Source organism: Rhyacophila brunnea, unplaced genomic scaffold (assembly GCF_057557595.1).
Source record: "Rhyacophila brunnea isolate RB1 unplaced genomic scaffold, BYU_Rbru_1.0 scaffold_9, whole genome shotgun sequence".
Lineage (NCBI taxonomy): Eukaryota > Metazoa > Arthropoda > Insecta > Trichoptera > Rhyacophilidae > Rhyacophila > Rhyacophila brunnea.
In genome coordinates this window covers 9,409,794-9,436,309 of record NW_028233361.1, presented here as the reverse complement: position 1 = coordinate 9,436,309, position 26,516 = coordinate 9,409,794, and the positions used below count along the sequence as shown (strand labels likewise).

General features: G+C 32.6%; 1 protein-coding gene and 1 long non-coding RNA gene across 2 annotated transcripts in view; one reads left to right on the top strand and one right to left on the bottom strand.

The window, feature by feature from the left end:
* The window catches only part of LOC147063233 (adenylate cyclase type 2-like), a 485,865-nt gene extending 459,696 nt beyond the window's left edge, over positions 1–26,169 (top strand). The window contains 15 exon segments of the mRNA XM_085959766.1: positions 9,401–9,791; positions 11,198–11,319; positions 11,561–11,619; positions 12,744–12,905; positions 13,852–14,116; positions 14,465–14,578; positions 14,697–14,866; positions 17,653–17,824; positions 19,048–19,113; positions 20,737–20,847; positions 20,849–20,887; positions 22,269–22,373; positions 24,372–24,489; positions 24,826–24,970; positions 26,038–26,169. Of these exon segments, the coding sequence (XP_085815892.1) occupies positions 9,401–9,791; positions 11,198–11,319; positions 11,561–11,619; positions 12,744–12,905; positions 13,852–14,116; positions 14,465–14,578; positions 14,697–14,866; positions 17,653–17,824; positions 19,048–19,113; positions 20,737–20,847; positions 20,849–20,887; positions 22,269–22,373; positions 24,372–24,489; positions 24,826–24,970; positions 26,038–26,146 (2,148 nt within the window). The 3' untranslated portion in view covers positions 26,147–26,169.
* LOC147063234 (uncharacterized) lies at positions 417–2,242 on the bottom strand. The gene is made up of 3 exons (XR_015072119.1): positions 2,110–2,242; positions 1,526–1,717; positions 417–1,103 (listed from the first exon to the last, which is right to left on the bottom strand). It is a non-coding gene; the product is annotated as an uncharacterized LOC147063234 (long non-coding RNA).
* Positions 26,170–26,516: the final 347 nt, after the last annotated feature.

Sequence of the window (26,516 nt, the reverse complement as noted above, 5' to 3'; positions counted from 1 at the left end):
TCACAGTTTAAAAATCAGAAAGATCAATGCATATTACCATTGTTTATGTTACAATATAAAACAACATTTATCATTGAACGTAGGTACCAAGAAAAATAGACTTCATTAAAATGTGTCAATATAGTATATACCCGATATAATTATATAAATTATTATATTGTTAATTACTCTGTGGGGTCCATATATACTGCTTCAATTGTAATTTAATTTTACAGTATAATTATTTATGTTAAGTACTTGATTTACTTATTATATGTACAAATGTAATATACTTACCTACTTATTAGGATATATCTTGGTGAATTTTAAAATAAGAGGAAATTAAATGGAGTTCATCGTGTCTAACTAGATGTCAGCCGTTGTTAAGTCTTATATAAATATTTATACATTATTAAATTGTTTTTCTGTTTTTTATTGATGTAAAGACATGGCATGTATTCAAAGTAATAACAAATTAGCTGTGTACTATTTATTTAACTTATATTAAAACCCCAAGATTGATTTCGTCTTACGACATATTTTATTCTTCTAAGTTTTACTATGACATTGTAATATGAACCATGGATATAGTATAGTACTTAAAAAAATCAAAACTGGTAATATATTATTTCAATATTTAATTGTCAATTTTCATTTGAAGTCAGCATTTAATTACTGGTATAACACATAATTATTAACTGATATCTACAACTTCAGATGGACAAATTAATTGATATATCATAATATCAGTTTTCATTTCCTTTCAACAATGTATTCATTCTAGCAGCTATTTTAAATATCTTACTAGTTTTTATGTCATGGCACCTTACAAAGGCTCCGAGCAACCGTATACTGAGCTTCGAGAACAGATGTTTACGACGGATACTGGGTGTGCGGTAATTTTAGAAGTAACGGGAGATAAAAGAACGCACCAAATAGCCTCCCATCACGCTGAGAGTGAATACGCAACTTTGTACCTGGCCCGGCCACGTGCTGCGAGTGCCTGAAGAGAGTCCCAATCTGGTTTGCCTGTTCTTCAAGCCAACCGGATTCCGGCGTCCTGGATGGCCACTAAATACTATCTATATAGCATATCTGGCGGAGTTACGGGCTGCTAGTATGACCTGGAACGATGCAAAAAAACTAGAGTGACAGAGATTCTTGGAGGCGCCGCATTGTATCCATATGCTGCAACTAAGATGCGGATATAGCCGAAGAGAAGAAGTAATTAATATACAGCATCTAGAAAACTTAAAGCCTTTGAAATGTGTGTGTATAGATACATGCACCTTTCATTGGTGTTGGAAAGACAATTTTTCTAATATCAAAGTGATATTGAGGCTGAAAAAGACAAGACTTGGAGAGTAAGCTCTACCAAATGACATACCTAATATGATACAAGTAACTGATATGCACAATTATATTATATTTTATATTACGAATCAAAATAGCAACTTTTATATCATTATCGATAATAATAAATTTAGTGCAAAAATGTTTTTATAAAATTGTTTTATTTTTTAAACATTAGTCACTTTATATTTACCTTGTGTAATTGTACTATTAAATCTATAAAATGGGTGTATATGCTTTATGGTCGACGTCATAAATCACGCCATGTTCGAAACGTACGCCGAAAGTTGGATTTATTTCATTATTAATTAAAAGATTTATTTCATTCCATCTTATTCATATGAAACCGTCGACAAGCAAAGATCTCGGTAGACATTTTCTCCATCTGCAAAAAACATAACATAGGAACTGTTAATAGTGTGATTTTTAATCTTTTATAGTTGGCGACTGTTTGAAGAGTGGTAATTAAAACGGATTAGTGATAATACAAAGCATCAAAAAAGATTGATTAACTAAAATAAAGTAATCAGGTAGGTAACATGTTTAATAACAACTAGAACGCCTTAGATTATATCAAACAAATATATATGAAATCACAGGTTTTATATAATTCTGGAATGAATGTAACTAACCTCAAAAAAAGGATTGTATTACGTCGGAATTATGAAACATTGAAAGTATGTATAGACTAAGAAAACAATAAATAAACACTTGAATAATATATGCAAAACACACAGAATACTACGATAGTAATAAATAACATAATATTGTACTTACAGATAGTGTTTCTTATTCCTGATATAAAACACAATTGTTTTAGGTACCTTGCAATTTGCAAACATAATATTTGACAGGAGAGAGATTTTTATATTAGTCTATGGCCAAAAATACGGATTTATTTGGCCGGCTAAAAAAAAGATTTTAATATAGCAAGAACATTTTAAATATGCGACAAATAAATAAAAGTATATATAATATAGTTGTTAAAAAAATCTGTGTACATTATAAAATATATTTAATATTATAAATACATATATTTTTTAAATTTATGTTATAATTTGTAAACGACGAAGCACGTCAGCTAATACGCATAGTAAATGTTTAAACTTCGGTAATCAAATTCGAATGTGACAGAAAGAGAAAGAATAACTTTTTAATCATATTAGCATGCGTAAAAGAGATGTAACATAATATCACTTTCACTTTAAAAATCATACCTAGTATTCAATGTCATAGTTCAACTTTAAATGAAAAAACAGAAACTCTAGGTAAGCATGTGTGCCCTTAACCTTAGCGGTATGTAGGGGGATCCGCCAAACATCCTGGCCTGAGAGGCCGCGGTGTGGGGAGCATGACCATTATTCTTATTGTCTGAAACATCTCAATTTAATATAATAATAACGACATCCTTTTCATTAACATTTTACTAAGATAGGAATAATTAAATGGAGACGATTTAATAACAGTTTAGCAGCAAGCAGTTAACAAGCTTTCTTAGAGGAAAACTTTTCCAACCACTAAAAATTTTCACGCCACAGAATTTCACTTGAAAGTTTTTCTGCCTTATAAATAAATAATTTATTGGCGGAGCTTTCTGAAGTTTACCATCCTGGTAAATATTGTTGCCCACTCATCGGGATACAATGTGAATATTATAATCTTATGAGAGAAGCTCGCCAACTTGCGTTACGATTTTAAACTAGTAACTTTTACTTTGCAAATTACAAGCGGTGGCCAACCTTATCTGTTAAAGGGAACTAAACGATAGTAAACCGAAAAGATTAACGCAAATTTCGTAGTTATACCCACGAGACTTAGTTTGGTATGATAAACGCGTTGTTCACCTTTGTTGGCTTTCTTAGCGGTAATTGTATCTTTTAAGTATAATTATGTTCACAAAAACTGATATATATTCACTTGTTTTTTTTTTTTAATATACCTTATGAATGGTTCTTTTTACAACGTTTTTATTAGGTCGTATTATTGTATGTCCGGTGGTTGTTTATCCAGTACAAAGATTTTTAACTAACTTACCGACTAGCTAGACATTTGAAACTTTTATAATATAATATCAGAACACGATGCCAATGCATTCTTTTAATACTTTTGGCTATCTTTAAGTAGAATTGAATGCATTTTCAGTTAATTCTGTTTTGTATGAAAAGTTATTTTGGAAGAAATCCGTAAAAAGTAAAGCACTATTATTGGTTGCTAGGGGTCTGAGGTCCTAGCAACTAAATTTTTAATATATACGTGCGTTACTATGGAAATCAATATGAAATATAAAATGACGTTTCAGTATTCTATATTTTTTCAGTATTTATATCAAGTACAATTTTTTTGATCGTTTAAGCTAGTCAAGTCAAGTTTATATGATTCAACAGAAAATTTAAAGACGTTGTATATAAAAAGTTCTTTTTATCTTGTAATTATTTAATTTAATTTTTACTAATAGCCTATAATTTATATTTCATGTAACTTTTGTAATACATGGCCAACAGTCACAACCATGTCACAACCTAATAATAGTTTTAAGGATACATGTAATTTAATCTCAAACTTTACTGTCTTACAAAAGTTTTCTGTAAATGTGTGAATTCGATTGGCCAGTTGGTGATTAAAGAATATAGGGAAGTAAGTAAGTAACGTCTAGCACATAGCACATCCAATTGTATGTATTCAAAAGTGTTTATTGTTTCTATACGAGTCTTTGCAACTTTGCTTTATTATAGGTATATGTACAATGGTAAACATGCGTGTTTTTTATTGGTTCAAACGGTTCAATACCTAACATTATTTTATTTACGTATAATTTTTCATGCATTTTATTTATCAGTAAGGTACCCACATGTCCATCATCAGCGTCATTCAGTTGTCCTGGCGTCCAGACGGTGACGCCGATTTGCTCTTTTCCCAGTAACTATATTCAAACTAGGAGTTATGCAGTGGCATCATGAGTACAGTAAGAGCGATTTGCAGTTGGAGCGGTATTGTTTGCTAGCATTGAAAAGGGCATTCTACCAAACAATGCTAATACACCTGCGAATCGCCAATGGTATCACTGTAGAATGATTTACCTATATCGTAAATAAATAAATACACGTAACATTCATTCGAAATGATGTCGTTGAAGGCTCTGAAAACATAAATTTAGGTACCTACCTTCTACAATAGTTTTCGCATAGTGCATCAGAGATACCTAATCATACAATATTTAGTATATAACATAACATTGTAGTGTCCCGCTCAACTCAGTCGTGTCTCAGTCTATTGCAAGCCTCGGAAGAAGGCACACGCATTACACAGTCACGCACACAAGTCAAAATTACATATTTATTTAATCAACTGAAATAAACGGAAGTCAAATGTGTCACATCACTTCCCTCCACCAACACATCCCATAATAGTGACCCCGACGTGATAAATAAATCCGTGTAGGTATGGCAAGAAAATGTTGATAAGTCTAAAAATATAAATTTTCAGGGCAGCTATTTGTACGTTTGGCATTCTGTGGTAAATCAGGAATGTTTTTAAATTTTAGTTCGTCGAGAATTTACAAATATTTTACTGAAATTTAAAAACATCCAAAAATATATAATAATTTGATTTACCACAGAAAGCCAAGCGTATAAATAGCTGCCCTCAGAATTTATGTTTTTAGACTTATCAAAATATTCACACCATTCACGGATATAACTATAAAATGAACATAAAAACTCCCGTGAAAAATTAAACGTAGCATCAAATGAGCAAGACGCTACAACGTTTTATTTAAATTAATTCAAAATAAAATTAATGAATTAATATTTTAATCGCAGCATGGCTATAGTAGTTTTAATACAATTATTATTATCATCTGACAGTTGCCTGACTAGTTAAAATTGCAATAATATTAATAATAGTTAGATTTAACTTAAAAAAAACGAAAAATTGAACGAATAAAATATCAATTTTATTTAAACCAATTGTGGCAGTTGCATAATATTGTAATGGCAATACCAATATCGATATAAAGTAAAAACAAATGTTCAGTTATGTAATTGTTTAGTGCTGAGTTTTCGCCAATGCTACTAAAGTGTGTGCAGGTTATATTGAATCAAGATTTATAGCATTGCAGCGGGAATCATAAATATTTTATAACGGAAAAATATATGTTGGGAAGGAAACTGTTTTTCCAACCGTACTTTAACATTCTACGTTCGATTTAGACGGAAAGACTCAATAGCAGGAAAGAGTTATGTATTGGATTTTGTTTATTGCACATAACCTGCTACAATAATATGTATGTGTGTAAGTACATGTAAGTGGAAGTATGTGTGTATATAACTTACTGTATTCGTATATACGTAAAAGAAAATATGAAATATTCTGACCGTAGATAGACGGAAATATCTTTGACGTTTGCTTTATCGGGTAACCAAGCATTAATATTTGTATTTAAAATTTTGAAATAATAAAATAAATATAAAATAAAAAGGATAACGGTGCACGCAGAAGCGATCATTAGCCACAGCCAACGGTGGCACTCACACGCTGCATACAAAATTTTAAATACTTGTGACACATAGGGATTGCAATACCGGTACTTCAAAACCGGTATCCCAGTAATTTTCAATACGGAAATACCGATTTTAAAAATCAGATAATACCGATATATTTGGAATTGCACGCAGAATCGATCATTAGCCACAGCCAACGGTGGCACTCACACGCTGCATACAACATTTAAAATACCTAATGATTTTATGGGTAGCTTGTGACACGTAAGGCTTGTAATACCGGTATTTCAAAACTGGTATCCCAGTATTATTCGATACCGAAATACAGATATATTGGAATTGAAAGTCTAAACAAAATGTGTTAATTAACATAAAAGGTTTAACAAGACTGTATTTTTTTCGAATTACGCGATGTCTAGTTTACTTCCGTTGCCCTTCAATGTCTTTAGAGACTAGCAATGGCACATACTATAAAATATTCATATTTTCAAGAGATTTTTATATATTACATAAGTACCTATATCTATTGGTAGATACTTCTGTTTTTTATAACGTTTTTCTTAGCTCGTATTCTTATTTGTCCGGTAGTTTTTTGTCCGGTACAAATCTTGCAATCGATTTTTAACTAACTTCCCGACTAGCTAGACATTTGAAACTTTTAGAATATATCATAACACGATGCCAATGCATTTTTTTTAAATACTATTAGCCATCTTTAAGTAGAATTGAATTCATTTTCAGTTAATTCTGTTTTGTATGAAAAAATATTTCGACACCATTATTGGTTGCAAGGGGGTCTGGGGTCCTCGCAACTAAATTATTAATATATACGTGCGTTTCTATGGAAATCAATATGACATGTCAAAATGACATTTCAGTATTATTTCTATCAAATACAATTTTTTTTGATCGTTTAAGCTAGTCAAGTCAAGTTTATATGATTCAATAGAAAATTTAAAAACGTTGTACATAAAAAGTTCTTTTTATCTTGTAATTATTGTTCTATATATTTCACGAATATCGGTATTCAATTGGAAATACCGGTATTAGTATTTTCTTTCAGTATTGCAATCCTTGGTGACACGTAACGGAGTACAAACGGGTCAGTTAGCCATTGCAACTGGATTCCAATAGTACTCATTTCATTTTCTTACCGCGTGTTGTTGCTTTCATGTGCGGACCCGCTAACTTGTTTACTAATATTCTTTGAATTACACCGAATAATTTGTGTTACCAATCAAAATATTTAATTAAATGCACGTACAGATTGATTGATACATAATATTAGAAATTCCAAATACTATTTAACGGATTAAATTAATGATCAAAATTATTGATCCAATTAGGAATGCAGATATTGTCAATTAATACTAATCTATCTATTTGACATAATTCCGATTATATCTATAGAGTTAATTGCGCCCAATTGATTTCCATTAATTATAGGTGAATATAATTATTGTCATGCATTACAATAGCAACTTAATAATAGTCAATAGCACTCAATAGCAAATATTAAATATACTCAATAGCAACTATTAAAACAAATTTGTGTTTGTGTTTTTCTCATTATCTGGTCGACTGGCCTCTCCGGGCCCCTCCTGAGCTCGTGCCCTTATCGGACTTATCTATGAAAAATGTGTTTTTAGATTTTCTAAAAATGACAAATAAAATGTTGTCTTGTGAAAGATATCATTAATATTATTGAAAATACAGAATAATTTTGTATAATCCCAATTATGTAGATACTATATCATGGGGTGTTTATGTTATAAAATAAGGGAAACATATTATGCTTACCATACATTTTGATTGCGAGGAATCACAATCAGTTCTCCTTGACTTACAAATTAATAGTGTCTTTTTCGGCCACTGGAGATAATTAACCTACTTATCTTACTTATGATACTGTTTTATGTAAATTAAAAGTAAAAATAAGTTACTGTACAATTTGGTATTTACTTATATTACCATTACATCGTGGCTGCAGACGTCTTAGCGGCAATCTGCTGAGCTACAGATCCAGTGATGTTCCGCGGGGATCGGCAGACTATGCGTTGTTTAGGAGCGTCAAACGTAGGAACGAATATGAATATTACAAACGTTGAGAGCGGTGGCGGGTTTTTATTTAGCAGATTATGCCGTCGCTTCATTAGAATGTGCACATTTTTTTGCACGATGGCCACGCGGCTTAAGGGTTGGCCTATTGCGTCGTGGGTTCGAATCCTGGGTCTGGCAAGCACACATATTGGTTTTCAATTTGTATATGAGTCAGAGTATGGACCTAATAGGTTGAGCAAGTGGCTGACATCCATTTCTCGTAAAAAAAAAATGTGTCAATACAAACCTCCACTCTGTGGAGGTCCATATGATCCTATTAGGATCGGACATGGTCGGAAAAAAGAATGTGCACATATCTTACTTTAAAAAAAAATGGAAGTTTAAAAAATCCTCGCCAACCTCCTATTTTTGTTTTGTAATACCTAATGGCGGCTCGTCACATAGGTGACATTTCCACAAAAAGGCCTCCAAACCTATCAGTGCCTCAGACCTCCGCGTACCTAAAACACCGATGTTTGAGGGTATTTTTCGTATAAGCGCTCTAATTAACAGTTGATGATGTGTATGTATTTTTTTTTATTTTAGCTTTAATAAATAGATAATGAAATGGGTAGATATGTAGGATGATGTCAGATTCTTTTGGTGATGCAGGCGGATCATTTAGGTGTTATTATCGTTACTTTGAAATGATACTAACACCGTTTCATTCAAAGTGATTTATTTCTGCTAGATTCATTAGTGCTATTAGTCCTTCGTGGCCAACCATTTTCTTCATGAACATAGAAAAACAACGCATTTTCTTAGTAAATCGTATATATTTTCTTTTGATCATTTACGATCTTAACAGGGTCGAGATCATATGGGTTTCCACAGTGTGGAGGTTTGCATTAACATAATATTTTTGTTTACGAGAAATGGATGTTAGTCACTTGCTATTAGGTCCATATTCTGACTCCACAGACACAAATTGAAAAACAACATGCGTTTTGCCGGTCCCAGGATTAGACCCGAGCCTGGGAACCACGGCATTATAAGCTAACGCGTAAGTCGCTCGGAAACTGTGGGTTACATCGTATATAGTAGAGAGTGACGTCCCGTGGGGGTAGACAGATTGAGCGCCGCTTAGGGGCGGCAGTTACTCGAAGGGGGGCAAATCGAGGAGAATCATTTGGTATAATATATAAAAATACCTAAAATTATTTTGTTTACATGTTGTACAAAAATAGCATAGTAAAAATGGTGTGAACATAATACATCTGTGTATTGCGAAATGGTACAAAACAAATGTGTCAGAAATATCAACCAAATATTATATTTATTCACTTTTTATATCTAAATTTAATTTTGTATGTTTTAGTGGTATATAATATTTTGTTAGTAATGTATCCATACAACGCATTTCATAAAAATACCATATTAAAAAAATGGGGTAGCATTTTGTCTAGGGACGTCACTGATTGTAGAATAAAATAAGTATTTATGCTGAGTTTTCTTTGTCTTTACTACAGCGCTACGCAACGAGTACCAATGAAAATGGAAAACTTTCTGTGGCATCCAATTTCCTGAGTGAGCGAAAAGCCAGCATCGTCAGCGGTTCCCTGGCACCAGAAACCTCGCCGACAGCTCCCGCCGGAGTGTCACCGGGAACATCGAGCCTCGCGATCCAAGCATCACCAGACAATTCCATTCAGCCGGCTCCGAGCCCCGAGCAGATCCTCAGGAATGCCTTGGAGAACAACAACATCCCGCCAGTCCAAGCCGCTGTCCTACAAACTGTTGCTGCGACTATTGCTCATGATGGAGTCGGTCATGGGATGAGTTTCGGTAGCGGAGGAGGCAGCGTCAAAATGAAGAGTCGGAGTGGATCTATCATACCGGTTAGTCCGGTGATGGGAATGGGTAAGTTTGTTTATAATTAAAAGATCATTTTATTACTCATTGTTACAGACTATGAATTATTATGAACCCGTTATTTTTTCAGAGTACCGACCTTTTTTTATAGCATTTTTTTTTTCGACGTGAATAGTTCAATTTATTCAATTTTTTATTTTTTAACATATTGTGGACATTACAAATTATAAGTTTAAGACGTTCACAACATGACATTTAGAAACAAAGATATATAAATATAACAGTATTACATAAAAAAGAGATAGATGAGTAGATAAATTAGATAGGTACAAGGAAGTACACCGGATGAGTTAAGCAGACCCTATTTTAAGAATTTATAAAACAACGTCCACCTAAACTCATTCTCACGTAGGTGGAATATATCAACACCCGAAGCAATTTCGTTGAACATAGTTATCGCCCTCCCAATTGGCATTACCAGTGGCAGGTTGCTTCTGCATCTTGGGAGAATAAGCAACTGATATAATCTGAAATATCACTGACATTGAGACGTCGAAAGGAAAAATTAACACTCACATAAGATTTGGTGAGATGGTCCCAATATTGAAGCTCGATTTGATAATATAAATAAAAAGGATTTCAACTTATACACATTTAAATATAAATAAATAAATATAAAACATATTAAAACTATGAATTAGTCAAAAATCTCTTCATTACAACATAGAAAACTTATATTATGTTTTAATAATATAACCATAAAATTATAAATGTGATATATTAATGATATGCTTATATGTGATATCATATGGGATGCTTTAACAAATTCATGTTTTCAGATAACGTCTTATAAATAATGTCTCAAATTGCAAACTTCGTATTTTTCCGCTAGGTGCATCTGGTAGGTAAAGACTTCGCCTTAATTGCGAAATTAAATTTGTTCATATTATAATATGTACAAGCAGAATGTTGAACAACTTTAAAATATTTAAAATGACACATACATACAAGTCAAACCGTTGAATTGTAATGTATTCTTTTTACAAACAAACGACACATTACTCCTGATGACTCAAGAAAGTCAGAAAGTGAGAGGTGTCGGTTTGTACTCATTACCCCTTTTGAGCAATGCACATATTATATCATTATCTCTCTTGTCTAAATTATTGATGTAGTTAGGTACTATATAATATACCTATATAAAGGATTGGTTGTATTAGGAGTAAGGATTTAAAAGGCGACAGAAATATCTACTATGTTTAATTTAATTTATAAAAAAAATATTAATTTTTTGAATACTCTACCTACTAGAGGCACCTGTCGGAAAAATACGAAGCTTGCAAATTGAGACATTTTTTAAAATTGACATTGGAACATAGTTTTATGTTTTATCCATTCTTTTATTATAATACAACTAGGTATGTTTTAAAATCATTTCCTTTATTTTAATCTAGGAGGTATCCCGAACAGACAGAGGCCGTCGAGTAAAATGACAAAGTACGTCGAGTGCTGGGGAGCTGATAAGCCTTTTGCAAATATCACGGATTCTACTCTTGCAAAGAATATCGGCATCACGGTTGGTTTTTTTTTTATCTTACAAAATTTATCATGATTTTGTTATACTGCTTGCTTTAAAATGAATGTAACTGCCATCTGTGCATTTTCTTCAAAAGCTGTTTAAAATACTATTATTAAATAATAAAGTAGTAGCATCTATACGCAATTATTAAAAGTAGTGTTATATTTAGTATTGACAAATTCGCCTAGATGTCCATTAAAACTATACAAAATAAAACTTATAATATTTTTACTTTCAGAGCATTGCCATGATTGAGTCAAATCTTCTTCCAAGCAGTAATACTTGCTGGGATTGCAAGTGAGTATCTACAAAACTATTTTCAATATTATCTCACTGGCCTATTTTCATTAAAGGTACTGTTGAATAGCGGAAAAAAGATAGTTTTCATCGACCCCTATCAAAAATTGTGCATCTAGATGGTTGGGTTTTTGGCCAATTTAAAGCTAAGCTAATGAACATATTATTATGTCAATATTTTGAACATTATTTATTATGTTTGTAATAAAATCTAGAAAGGTTTGGAAAAACTTTCACATTTTTAATTACAATTTTTATTTGAATTGTTTTTACCATTTTTCATCAGCAGAACTAAGCAATTTAGTTAATAAAGGGGTTTATCTAGATCAGGGGTTCACAAAGTGTATTCCGCAGGCAAATTATGTCCCGCGTGACTTTTTGATGTGTCCCGCGAGATTAAATCTGTATTACTTTTTTAATCTTCATATCGAATATTAAAAATTACATTTGAAATTAAAATTATCCTCTGGAAATATTGAGGGCTTTCACTTGAGGTATATCCAAATATAGTAAAGTTAAACATGCTCATCAAATGGCTTCTTTAATTGGAAGTACCCATACTTTGTGAACTTTTTTTTACAATGAGCATTAATAAAAAATCAAACTTAAGATCAAAATAATTAACTGACAACCATATCGAATTTGTTTTGTGTATTCACACACTAAAATTTGAGCCTAGATTGCAGGATTTAGTTTCAACCAAACAATTATTGAATAAATTACAATATGGTGAAAAAATTTAATATTATTGTTTAGTACCTATATTAATAAGAGTGTGTAATAATAATGTATATTTAGTTAAAAATATAAGTTTACACAATGAGATAAGAAATTTATTATTTTATTTATTTGCCTTATGTTTATTAAAAATAGAAAATATTTACAAACGAAAGGGAGGCCCAAATACTTTTGATTTCAAAATTGTCTCTTTGATGAAAAAGTTTGTGTACCCTTGATCTAGATGCTCCACTTTTACCACACATCTGCTACGACTGGGCATTGTGCAATGGGCATATTATGAAGGGAATTAGTAGCCGTAGACCGATAATGTGCTTCTTAGGGGTGACTGGGCATTCTAGAAGGAATATTACATAAAAATTTTGTTTTAAACATTTATTTTTCAGGTTTAATTCTGAGGAGCTCAATCCAGTGGCGCTATGGTTCAGACAAAATACTCATGAGCGGCAGTACAGAAGTCAGCCCGATGCTCAGTTCCGATGCTACGTGGCTTGTTCAGCTGCTCTATTTCTTGCCCTTACAGTCATACAACTCCTCACAGTTCCTAAGTAAGATACATTGATAGACAATATTATAATCATCTCTATAGGTCAGTGTTTCCCAAATGAAAAAATGATCCACCAAACAAAAAAATGAGAGGTAAAAATATAATATTGCAATTTCCGATATCAGCTGGGGAGAAAACGTTTGATATCTTAACCGGATGGCTGCCAATGACGTCCTAAGATGCGAACTTTTCTGTGAACGGAACGCCGCTTATACAAAAAATTACGTCTTTGGACGTCCGTCCCACTGTAAACGGGAAATGGGGGGTTAATCAATTAATTTAAACATACAAATATGTTGAACACACAACGACATACATAATAATATATTGAGAATGTCGTCACATACTCGGAATTGAAACAGAATTCATTTTTACCACTTGAAACGTTTTTATTTTTTTATTTTTGCAATAGAATTCGCAGCATTCAAGGTACCGCCATACATACACCTACCGGCAGTAATCTGCAGAGACTGAAGAGAAAACTCATAATAATGTTGCAGAACATTAAAAAATTACACACTTTCCATGCTTTAATAAGAAAAACTACCATCATCATTGGTAGGTACTACAACCCAATATAAATTAACAGCCTCTGGGAAATATCTCCACACCCTTGTTTGTCACAAGCTCCATACACTGCCTTAGCTTCAGGGATGCTGTCTTTATTCCTACACAGCCCAACAGTCGCAGTGTCACCCCTCTATTTCCTTTCTGGTCTGTTTTTTGAGGAGCTTCTTTGGTGGTTGGGTGTCTAGCATCGTTGACACGTGACCATTGGTATGCCGAGGGGTAACAGGGTGATCATTGTACAACATGTTAATAATGAGTTGGTTTGAAATCCATTCGTACAAGATAAACCAGCCAGAATTTCTAACATAATTTCAATTTAATGTACCTATTTGACAATTGAAAAATTTTTTTTTTTTAAATTCTCTTTGAATTTTCAGGGGTATAGTCTTATATGGTTCCTTTGGGCCGACGCTGATTACATTGGGAGTTTTCCTCTACCTATGTTGGCTCGATGGCGGGCCTGTTGAGGAAAGCATTGAAGATGAACTAAACCAACCCACAGAAAACCAGCACATCACTCGCAACGATTACTCAGAGAATTGTTCAAAACCTGGCCAGGTTGTGTCAGGAAGTCGGTGTTTGAGGATGGCCGTATTTTTGGTGTCTGTCATTTTGATATCAGCTTGCGCAGTGATAAACTTAGTGAGTATTTCAAAATTACAGAATTAGAAATGATACTATATGCCCACTTAAAAAAACATTTACAACATAAAATAAAATTATATGTACATAAACTTTCAGTAACATTAAACCTTTATACATTCTAAAATAAACCCACCAAACACCATAGAAAAATCATTTTGTAGAAAAAATATGACACCCGACAGGACTTGAACCTGTATCTGCTGGATTCGCGCCGGTATGCTTTTCTAATTAAGCTACGGGCATCTTAGTTAATTACGACGATTATTAATTTTAAAACACGTACATCATACATAGTTACACAAACTGATCAATGGATTATGACTAATTTGGTTCATTATGTTTTAGGTTGATTTCGATACTGATCTACCCGTAGAAGTGCAAACAAATTCAACCCTTGCTACTGATATATTTGAAATCAAACCAGTTATATTCGACAGGGGGTTGATTGAATCTGTACCTGTAAGTACTTACAAAGTTTAGCACTAACTATACAAATGTTGTTGAACATTAATATTATGAATAACATGAAGTAAAGATTTACTTGTATGCAATTAAATGTTATCTTTTCTATTTTCAGAGCTATTTATACAGTTCTGCGTTGACTCTGGCCGCCATTTCTGTCTTTCTGAGAGTGGGATTTCTGTTAAAACTATTCCTCATGTTGATCTCAGTCATTTTCCATGTGACGCTGTTCAGCACCATCGAAATTTTCAACCAATATCACCACTTACATAAAGATGAGGATGAGTAAGTATTTTTACATAAGTTCGCATTTTATAGGAACAGCTGCTAAAATATTCACAATGTACCGAATTTGGTTATAAAGACAATATGCCGTCTATTTATATCAGTTGCGTGTGGTGGCTTGCTTGTAGGGATACTTTTTCAAAAAACCTGCTTACCACATAATATTATTATCCGAAACCTAAATAATTGTTAAGCTTGTAGAATAAAAATACTTTGTCATTATGATACCTTAACGGCCCACATGCTCGTCGTAGGTCAAAATTGAATTTTTATCGTTTTTTCAAACCATGATCCTGGACACTCCTTAAACGTTGTAGATAATCTATTTATATAATTTTGAAGCCTTATTATCCTTTATAGTTATTTTAAACATTTGATGACTGCATAAAGTATTTTTGTTACATAAAATAGTATTCTTTTAAACCTCTCGCTCTAATGTTTTAGAATATAGTCACATTTCGGTACATAACTGTGCAGTGGTGTTAACATTTTTTACATTTATTATTTTTTAAACGCATTTATAAAACCATTAGTATAATTTATTACGAGATAATTTTTGTAAAATATTCACGATAAAAAATTATAATGATAATCTCTGTGATCCCAAATTTGACAAGAATTAGGCATTTTATTATTCAAAAAATCGGCAAGATCAACACATTTGAAGATAATTCTAAAGATACTTATTATAAGCTATGTCTTTGACCATTCAAGTGTGATAAACATGTTATGAATAATGATTGCTTTATAATAATTATTGACCTAAGAATAAGGTAGTGTTTTTTTGAAATACGCCATTTCTTTTGTCATTCTCCAGTGGTTAAGCTACAACATACGGCCGTAGCCATAAATTGACAAACTATAATTAAAGTAGGGAGTAAAATTATGTTAACGCGCATGTTTGAACATGTACCTAACCGAATTTTTTTTAATTTATTTTTTTAACGGTACATGTTCAAACACGCGCGTTAATATCATTTTACTCCCTACTTCAATTATAGTTTGTCAATTTATGGCTACGGCCGTATGTTGTAGCTTAACCACTGGGGAATGCCAAAAGAAATGGCGTATTTAAAAAAAACACTACCTTATTCTTAGGTCAATAATTATTATAAAGCAATCATTATTCATAAGATGTTTATCACACTTGAATGGCCAAAGACATAGCTTATGATAAGTATCTTTAGAATTATCTTCAAATGTGTTGATCTTGCCGATTTTTTGAATAATAAAATGCCTAATTCTTGTCAAATTTGGGATCACAGAGATTATCATTATAATTTTTTATCGTGAATATTTTACAAAAATTATCTCGTAATAAATTATACTAATGGTTTTATAAATGCGTTTAAAAATTAATAAATGTAAAAAATCTTAACACCACTGCACAGTTATGTACCGAAATATGACTATATTCTAAAACATTAGAGAGAGAGGTTTAAAAGAAAACTATTTTATGTAACAAAAATACTTTATGCAGTCATCAAATGCTTAAAATAACTATAAAGGATAATAAGGCTTCAAAATTATGTAAATAGATTATCTATAACGTTTAAGGAGTGTCCAGGATCATGGTTTGAAAATACAATAAAAACTAAATTTTGACCTTCGACAAGCATGTCCCCCCTTAACTTTTCTCAATTTGCATATCATCATTAATAAATTATTGATACTGTGGATACTTCATCGGGTCGTGAGCACCGAATATGCCTAAATGGTTTACTACTTACTTCACCCTGTCACGCTCCAGTATTGGGGCCACAGCCCCCAGCTAATTGAGATTAACATCTACATCAACTAGCATCTCAAATTTACTCTAATAGTCAAAAAAGTTGCTACTTTGCTTCGGGGCTATTAAATATTTAAAATATATGGTTGTTGTGCATTGCGATTTGATGTGATATGATGATTGATATACTTAAAAGATAATAATTACTGTGTAGAATTTGGGAAACACTACTGTAAACCATCATACTGCCCTTAACATTAGCGTTAGGTAGGTGGGCCCGCCAAAGATCCCAGTCTGGGGGCCTGCTTCAGGATGTAGGGGCCATGATTGACGCGTAGGGCTATCGCCACTTCCCTTGGTCCATCGCCAACTTCTGCGCCTCCCGCCATCTTCTCTCTGGAACTAATAAGTGAATATTTTTTAAGGGGTGTTCCTTATAAGAGCGAAAAACATTTTTCGATTGCCATTTTGCATTGATAAAGAGCCTTAACGATACTTTTATAGAAAAAGGCATTTAGGATTGTATATGAAATTTTATAGCTAAGAAATAAATGGTAAAACATGTTGTTAATGATGTCACCTCTTTTTTTCTTTCTTTCGACCATGTCCGATCCTGATAGGATCATATGGGCCTCCACAGAGTGGAGGTTTGTATTGACAGATTTTTGTTTTTACGAGAAATGGATGTCAGCCACTTGCTCAACCTATAAGGTTCATACTCTGACTCATACACAAATTGAAAAACAATATGTTTACTTGCCAGACCCAGGATTCAATCATACATTTATTTATTTAATGATTTTGTAATTATTTAACAAATTAGTTCTTACAAATATAGTAGAACAATTTAATTTAACCTTGAACATGCACAGATGCGATTTTTTTTAGTATGCACTATGCAGCAATAAAATTAGACAGGGTGAATGTGAATAGTGTTACCATTCTCGACTAGCAATTACATCACTTTATCTCGCTCAGTGCCGCTTCAAGTATGTATATTCTATCAAAACTTCATCGTAATAAAATTACTAAAATAATCTTATGATCAATATTTCAGCTTTGAAGTATTACCCTTTGGAGCTAAGGCGGCTCTGATGCTTTCGGTGGTGGTCATTTTACTTCACATATTGGACCGACAGATTGAGTTCACATCTCGGACAGATTTTCTATGGAAGGCAAAACTGAAGGTTGAACAGGAAGAAGTGGAAACAATGAGAGGGATCAACAAGGTAAATACATTCTATGTTCCATTATTAATAATATATTATTACATAATATTATTACCAAAGCGGTGAAAATAATGGTAGATAAATATTTTTTAATCAGAACAATCAGAACTCTCTGGTGTGTTGCACACATACTATAGTCTCAGACAGGGTAATGCCCTTGCCTGTTTGCTATTCAATATATGACTATAAAAAGTCGTCAGAGACTCTCAAATACAAACTACAGTGGTCATATACAATAAATGTATGCAACTCCTTGGCTATGCCGATGATATAGACATAGTGGCAAGATCAGAACCAGCCTTAAAAGAGGCATTTATCGCACTGGAAAGAGTTGCCGTAGAAATGGGACTCCAGGTCAATCAAGAAAAAACAAAATACAATCCTTCAAGTTCACCACTCACGATTGACACGTATCAGTTCGAAAGGGTCGACGAGTTCATATATCTGGGGTCACGTATTACCCCTCAAAACGACATCAGCCAAGAGGTTAGCAGAAGGATTACTCTGGGAACAAAATCTTACTACGGTTTACAGAGACACTTCAGATCAACACTCCTCTCAAAGAAAACTAAGATAAAGTTATACAAAACCCTCATCAGACCCATATTAACCTATGGGTCGGAATGCTGGGCTTTATCAAAAAAAGATGAGGAAGCTGGATATCTTTGAAAGAAAGATATTAAGAAGAGTCTTCGGAGCTGTATGTGAGGAGGATGGCACGTGGCGAGGAAGGTACAACCATGAATTATATGCGTCGTATGAAGATCCCCCTGTAGTCTCACACGTGAAAGTGGGGTAACTTCGATGGGCAGGCCATGTCTCAAGGATGGAAGACACCCAACCACCAAAGAGGCTTCTCTTCAACAGACCAGAAGGGAAAAGGAGGGTCGGGAGACCTAGACTGCGGTGGCTGGACTGTATAGAAAGAGACACAGCATCCCTGAGACTAAGGCGGTGGAGGGAGCTTGCGGCACACAGAGGGTAGTGGAGACGTTTCCTGGAGGCGGCCAAGACCCACATTGGGTTGTAGTGCCGATGATGATGAAATATTTTTTAAAATTGATGATTTTGTTTTCACACTTACCACTGGCTATGTTTGCTAATAATTATAACTGGGTAATACTTATAATTATAGTGGGTGTGAAACTTGACCGACTCTCAAAGAGGTTTCTTAACAATTTTTGGTCTATATAACATGTACCTGTTTAAAAATATATTTTCAGATATTATTGGAAAACATCTTACCAGCACACGTTGCCGAGCATTTCTTACTAACGAGTGCAAGCCAGGTGATTTATACTCTAAATTATTGATTAAGACTAAGTGATATGATATCATTAAATTGCGAGTTCCAATGGTAGTGCTAGTTAATGCAATACAGTAACGTGTTCGCAGTAAACGAATATTTTTGATTCTATATTTCGTTCATATTACATAATGTATTATTTCTAATATTTTTTAATATGAAACAATAGGAAACATTGTCAAAAAAAATATTTTATAATATTGCATTTGAAGTACATATACCTAAGCAATAACTAGTACTATGATCAAAATTCACAGTTGTGTGCTGTGGCCTGACTATAGATGGTTTTTTGTGATACTATAGGGCCCAGTGACGAACGGTGGACGTAGGCCGTTAAGATCCGACATAAATAGTGCACACCAAACTTTGTCACTCAAATGTTTTTGTTTTCATTGAACTAAGGCTACGATGTGCAGATAGTGTTTCTTAATTTTTGAAATTCTATAAATAAACCCTACCCAATCCAAGCCATAGTAATACACAATAGTGAAAAAATAATTGTTTAGTTTATAAAATATCTAAAATTATAGAATTCAACCATACATAATTTTAAATATTTTATAGATAAATGAATAATTTCTATTGATTACGGTTTGGTATAGGCATGGTTCAATGAATTTTGAAAAACTAACCAACACCACCTGTAATAATATAATATATTCACAATTTGCGAAATTAACGAACACTGATAAGTATGACTGAAAAAGTGTGCACTATTTTTGTCGGATCGCCCATAGCATACATAAACTATTATGGTTTGGCATAGCCAGGATTTAATTGAATTTAAAAAATTAACCAGTACCATCTGCAAATTGTAATCTTAGTTCAATGAAAACAAATAAATATTACTGACAAAGTTAAGTGTGCACTATTAATTTGTGTCAAATCTTAACAGTCTACATCCACCCTTTGCCACTGATAGGGATTATTATAAAGACAATATCATCTAGTGATTGAATGTGAAACACTAAATAGAAAACAAATTATTAGTATAATTTTTAATAAAGGATAAACTTGCAATTTTAAAAAGTTGTTATATAATATAGTCGGTTGAAAGGTTTCATCTTTTTATTTGATGTTTTATGACTGTTTTTATCATCAAAATGTAGTTTCAAATGTTTTCTTGAATGCAGAAGAGATTTTTTAAATGTCGATTGTGTTTGTCGATCAAAATTTGTTTATATTCAAACCCTTTTTATTCAGATCGAAACGAGCTTCAGTATTATTATTTGCAGTGCTCTTTATTTATTAAATTATTAAAACTTTGATTGTGTGGAAGAATATTCACAAATAATAAAAACACAACTATTTTTAATTAGTTATTCATGTTTTAAATAATGGAATCAAAAGAAACAAGTGAAAAAGTGACTCATTTGTTTCAATACAAATGCCAATAATAACAATATGATTCTATTTTGTTTTTAAAACAAATGAAAATACCGTAAACTGCATTACCGCTCGAGCTGTCATTTATTATTTTCACTAATAATTATTGATGTCACTACATAATTGGCTGCAATCTCTTGTTATAAAAATAATCAAATACAACCATCTCTGATTTGAAATTATAATGTATTTAACTGAATTTTTTAATTGATTATTTCAGCAAGATTTGTATCATGAGCGTTATTCTTGCATCGCTGTAATGTTTGCTTCAATACCTAACTACAAAGAGTTTTACGATGAAAATGATGTCAACAAACAAGGCTTGGAGTGTTTTAAGATTACTCAATGAGATCATTTGTGATTTTGACAAGGTAAATTACCTTTTGTAACTCATGTCCATTTTAAGGTAGATCATTTACAGATTTATATTTCATTCCCAGATGGCTCTTAGTGTGATACCTACGAGTCATCAGCATGTCTGAACATGCTACACAAACAGTCAATGTATTAGTAAAGCGTCAATTACATTGAGCTACTTTACGAGCTGCTTGTTGGCGAATTTACAATCTGCCTGTAAAGTCGCCCAGTGTCATCATCGAACAAGCTAACAAGCAGATTGTAAACACTCTACCGAGAATAGTTGAAAGCCCGTCAACTTTACACGCTACACGCTGGCGTGTGGGCCTACTGCGTCTGCGCAGTAGAGCGCAGTAGCAACCTCCCGGTAAAAAAAGAACTACATTCTGTCAAAATAGTCGCTGGCTTGTGGCTTCTCAGCGAATGGAAAGTTTTGTATGTCATCATCACAATCGCAGTAGCTGAATCGCCCGCTATTAAATTCGCCAACAAACAGCTCGTAAAGTAGCTCAATGTAATTTACGCTTAACTAGCAGTCCATCTGACTAGCGTGTGTACACCAACAAACCTACGAGTAGCTCATATATGACCTACACGCAAGAAGCATGCTTTTTCAAGTTGATTCCATTTCTCTTGATCCTATGAATTGCATTCTATATTGAACAATCAGCATTTGCCACTTAGTGAGACTGTCAATAATTATCAGATTTATGCAGGGTTATCCTAACATATCACTTAACATCGAAAAAGAGCTAATTGTGATAAATATATCACATTTATCACTTTACGTATTCTGGCGGTTAATTATGTAAAAAAGTTAACGGTCTGAACTGTCAAAAGTGATATCTTTTAACTGCGCCTCTGTTGAGCGTGCTAACTTGAAAACGAGACAGAGTACGTCGATTTAACATAATATTGAGAATTGAGATGCAAGATGTTTCGAAAAATAATTACGTCAACATTTCCGTGTCCGGCTGACATGACTGGCAAAATTGTAGGTTATGTTGACCGTTTGAGGTTTAAATGTTTAATGTTTATTGAAAAAACTTCGCGCATTTCGATGTTCGGGAACCAAAACCATATGACATGACTAATAAAATTGTAAGTCATGTTGATTTGTCAATACAAATTCTAGTGTTCGGCGCATTACCGATTAGATGGCGCTAGTGGCATAGATATGTGCACGAACATATCTGAATTTGACTGACATTTCTGCCAAGAATTAAAGATAGCCGCTGCTAACCGTTTAATCACGTTTAGTGTAAAGAATTCCTAATGTGATAATTTTGACCAATGATAATAACGGAAACATGCTAAAGTGATAACTGTTAAGAGACCTGCTGGTATGCATTATTTTCAATAGGAGAATTTTTAATGATTCATTTTATTTTGCAGTTACTGCTGAAACCAAAATTCAGTTGCATTGAAAAAATCAAAACCATTGGAAGCACGTACATGCTAGCATCCGGTTTGAGACCAGGAAAAGAGGATCAAATTGGGGTAAGGAATAATTATTATCTTATACATATTATTTTCTCTCAGATAAAAACATATTATTATAATGAATGAACAGTTTTGTCTAATCAACTGTTACAATTTATTTTTATGCCAATAATGAAGAATGAGTCAAAGGTGAGATTTTCAAACTGTCAAAACAATAGAAAACACGCATTTTTTTATTTCCAGTTTTTCATTTTGACAGAGAAATCTTCACATTATTTTCATATTGCAATGATATTTTCATATTGTGTTGCTATCCTACACGTTTTGCAGTTGTTAGTGTAATAAAAATCTGTGGCAACATTTTGTGGTAGTTTCGTATCATTCAACCTGAATTGAACAAATCAAATGGAACGGTTTGATTTGGGACCGTTTGGCAGAATGTCCACGGAAACGCTTTTCTGACGACTAATTAGTGTTGCCAGTACTTAAAATAATTTCAATAACATATTCGTCTCTAAAACAGACACATTTATTGAAACGTCAACTTGCTATGAAATTCTAACCTATCGTCGTCTACAATAACACTGAATAGGCAGCCATTTAGTACATTTATGTAGATTTATAGGTATGACAAAAGTTTTTAAAATTCGTTTTGACTAAAGCTTTTCATATTTGCCCACTTGTTTGATTGTTTTCATGTCGACAGTATGATATTGTGACTAAGACGACAATCGAACATAATAAATTCATAAAATTCGTTAGGTAATATAAAACCTGATCATTCCGAGATGATTTAACACAGTTTGTAGTTTAGAATCTCCGTTACAAAATATAAATAAAATGAAAATAAATTCTAGGTCTGACAAGTTAATTATAGTAATGATATTAAATCGAACTCTTTGCATAGAAAATATGGCTGGATTTTTGGATAATAAGACCTAAAGCGGCTTCTTGTTCGCATATGGTTACTTATGAATAATAGGTATTGATTATTAATCTATAATATACATATTTCAATTGAACTCCTATGGTGTAAATGTATAACATATTAATATGAACATCTCACGATATATAAATACCAAATAATGCTTATCAACACTTTGACAGATTGTCATTAGTCTCCGAATTGGTTTGACGTTTCATACATTACATATATTGTCTATGGTTTAGTTTGATTTGTTTGATTCAGGTTGAATGATACAAACCTATTAAATTGACAATATCTAAAAAAACACAAATAATATACCGAATGTAGGATAATAATTCTATACAGAAAATCTATATAGGTCATGTAAGTATTGCTCAAACTACTCCCATACCACAAAATGTTATCACATCATGCTTTTTCAACATACTTAGTGTAAATTATTACCATTTTTTTTTTATTACCTACATTAATATATTGTATTAAAATATTATTTGAATGATCATTAAAATATATAAATCATTCTGAAAATAAGAATCATTCTATTTATGATTGGTATTATATGCATTTATTATTATAAAGCTAAATAAACAACTATTGTTTTGCTGCATGTCCAAATATTTTAGATTTTAAAAAAATCCAATTTCATGGGAAAAAGTAACTATTATTATTTTCTAGGTTGCTTGCATATTATGAAATTTAGAGGGATACTTTAATGCTACTGGAGACATCTAGTGATGGAATTACGAACTTATTTAATTGCATTTACTGAAAATGATTTTCATTATAGGCTTTTATTTTACTTTTAGATAGTTTTATTAATCATTTTTATCATGGAAATGTAGATTGATAAGTCTTGAATATGTAGAAGGTTTAATCAAAGTATTGACGTATTTTTAATTAATATGAATATCACCGATTTTTATAGAAAATTAACTTGAAATTATTTGTATTTTATAAACTATTTTTGGGATTGTCATAGTAAGTGCGTCTTTTTCACCTATTGATGAGTAATTTTACAGTAAATGGTATTAAAATGCATGTTTTTTATTCCGTCACTAGATATAGCTAATCACCACACTTTCCTTTAAATGGTATGTGCCCATTATAATGTATTTAAAATATTTCAGGACGCCAGCAGGAAGCAGGAACATATCATTACAATCCTGGTGGAATTCGCAATCGCTCTGATGACGATCCTCGATCAAATCAACCGAGAATCATTTCAACGATTCAAACTGAGAATAGGTATTCACTTCATTTTCCAGTTTTGACTGCATCATTTACTGAATGTCTTGCAAATTTAACAATGCACTACTGATACCTACATAATTAAAATTATTACTGGACGAAAAAGATTTATGAGTTAGGTTTGATTTAATTTCAAACAGGTGGAGGGGTAAATGCTAATCATATTTAAAATTAAACAGAGACGTAAGTACAGAAGGGGGGATGTTATGGGTGGAATTAAATTTAAGGCTTTGCCCGCAAAGATGCTCTTTTTTTTTGACATACACATGGCATCTGTGCTGTTAATATTTTTTTCATTTGATTACTAAAGTACATTAATTTTATTATTTTCAGGGCTTAATCATGGGCCGGTGATTGCCGGCGTGGTGGGTGCTCAAAAGCCGCAATATGATATTTGGGGTAACACGGTGAATGTGGCTTCTCGGATGGATTCTTGCGGAGTCATGAACAGAATACAAGTCACCGAGGATACTGCCAAGTAACGATAACTTTATTTATCTGTATATACATAAATTTAATATGGACATTAAATGAAAGGTATAGAATATTGAGATCAAATATTTTAAATTGATACGTGTTGAAATGACAAGCATATACCAAAATAAAAATGACAGCCACATAACTTTTAATTAGTAATGTAACATTGCGAATCCACTAACATTATTGTTGTCATTAAAATTATCCTGATAATTAATTATTAAAATATTTCTTATTATTAATTTTTTTTAAAACATCCATGGTGGCAGCGGGGCTTAAGCGTTGGACTATAATGCCGTGGGTCCCAGGTTTGAATCCTGGGTCTGGCAAGTACACATATTGTTTTTCAATTTGTGTCTGTCAGGCTATGGACCTAATGCCAGGTCTACACTGGCAACATGTCGCGCGACAACCTCGTTAAATTTTACGATAATTATCATAATTGCATAAGAAATTTTAAGAAAATTATCATACTTATCGTAAAATTTAACGAGGTTGTCGCGCGACATGTTGCCAGTGTGGACTCGGCATAATAGGTTGAGCAAGTGGCTGACATCCATTTCTTGTAAAAAAACAAAATCTGTTAATACAAACCTCTACTCTGTGGAGGCCCATATAATCCTATTAGGATCGGACATGGTCGAAAGAAAGAAAAAGAAAAATATTTCTTATTGAATTATGAAAATTTCCCAATATAAAATGAATAGGTAGTTTATATAAAATTTAAACGGATTAACACATTGCGGATTAAGTATACCTAGTAAACACTATATAATATATTGTAAATGTATATTTTTTATTGACATGGCAAGAAATTCGTATGTACGGCTGTCTGTTTACGAAAATAAATATCAACATTGCTGATAACATTTATTGAATAATACTGCTTGTCTTTTCGTATATGCGTTCCACAATGTGTGTCCTCCAACAAATTTCACAAGTTATGTGGTTTTAAGCGGTTTATTTTTATCCTGGAACCCATCTCATGATTTTGCCTGAGCTTCATGTCTCCTTATCTAGGTGTCAGCATCTTTAAGTTTTTTTAAATTATATTTTTTTGATTTCCAGAATTTTGATGAATGCTGGGTATTCCTGTGAATGTCGGGGACCTACGTATGTCAAAGGAAAAGGAACTCTAACGACGTATTTTGTTAAAACACAGTTTGACGATAAATAATTTGTATTGGTATCAAACTGACTGATATGTGACAGATATTTCACAAAACAAGAATGGAAAATACGTAATCATTGTAGAAATGACATTATATCAGGGGCGAAGACTGCTTGTTGGACAAAGAAAAACGACTATATCAAGTGGAACAAAAGACACACTTAGACAGTGATCAATGTTTTATAATATACCGTGTGTCAATTCTTTCTGGCATATTTGACTCAACCTGAAAATATCTGAATAGCATACTGAATATTATATTAGGATAATTTTGAATATTTTTTTCTTCATTTCCAAATTGCAGCGCTGGTTATTTGCATATCGTTGCTGCACGCGAAATTCCTACAATTTTGCGAAAATGAGTTTTTGGTGTAGA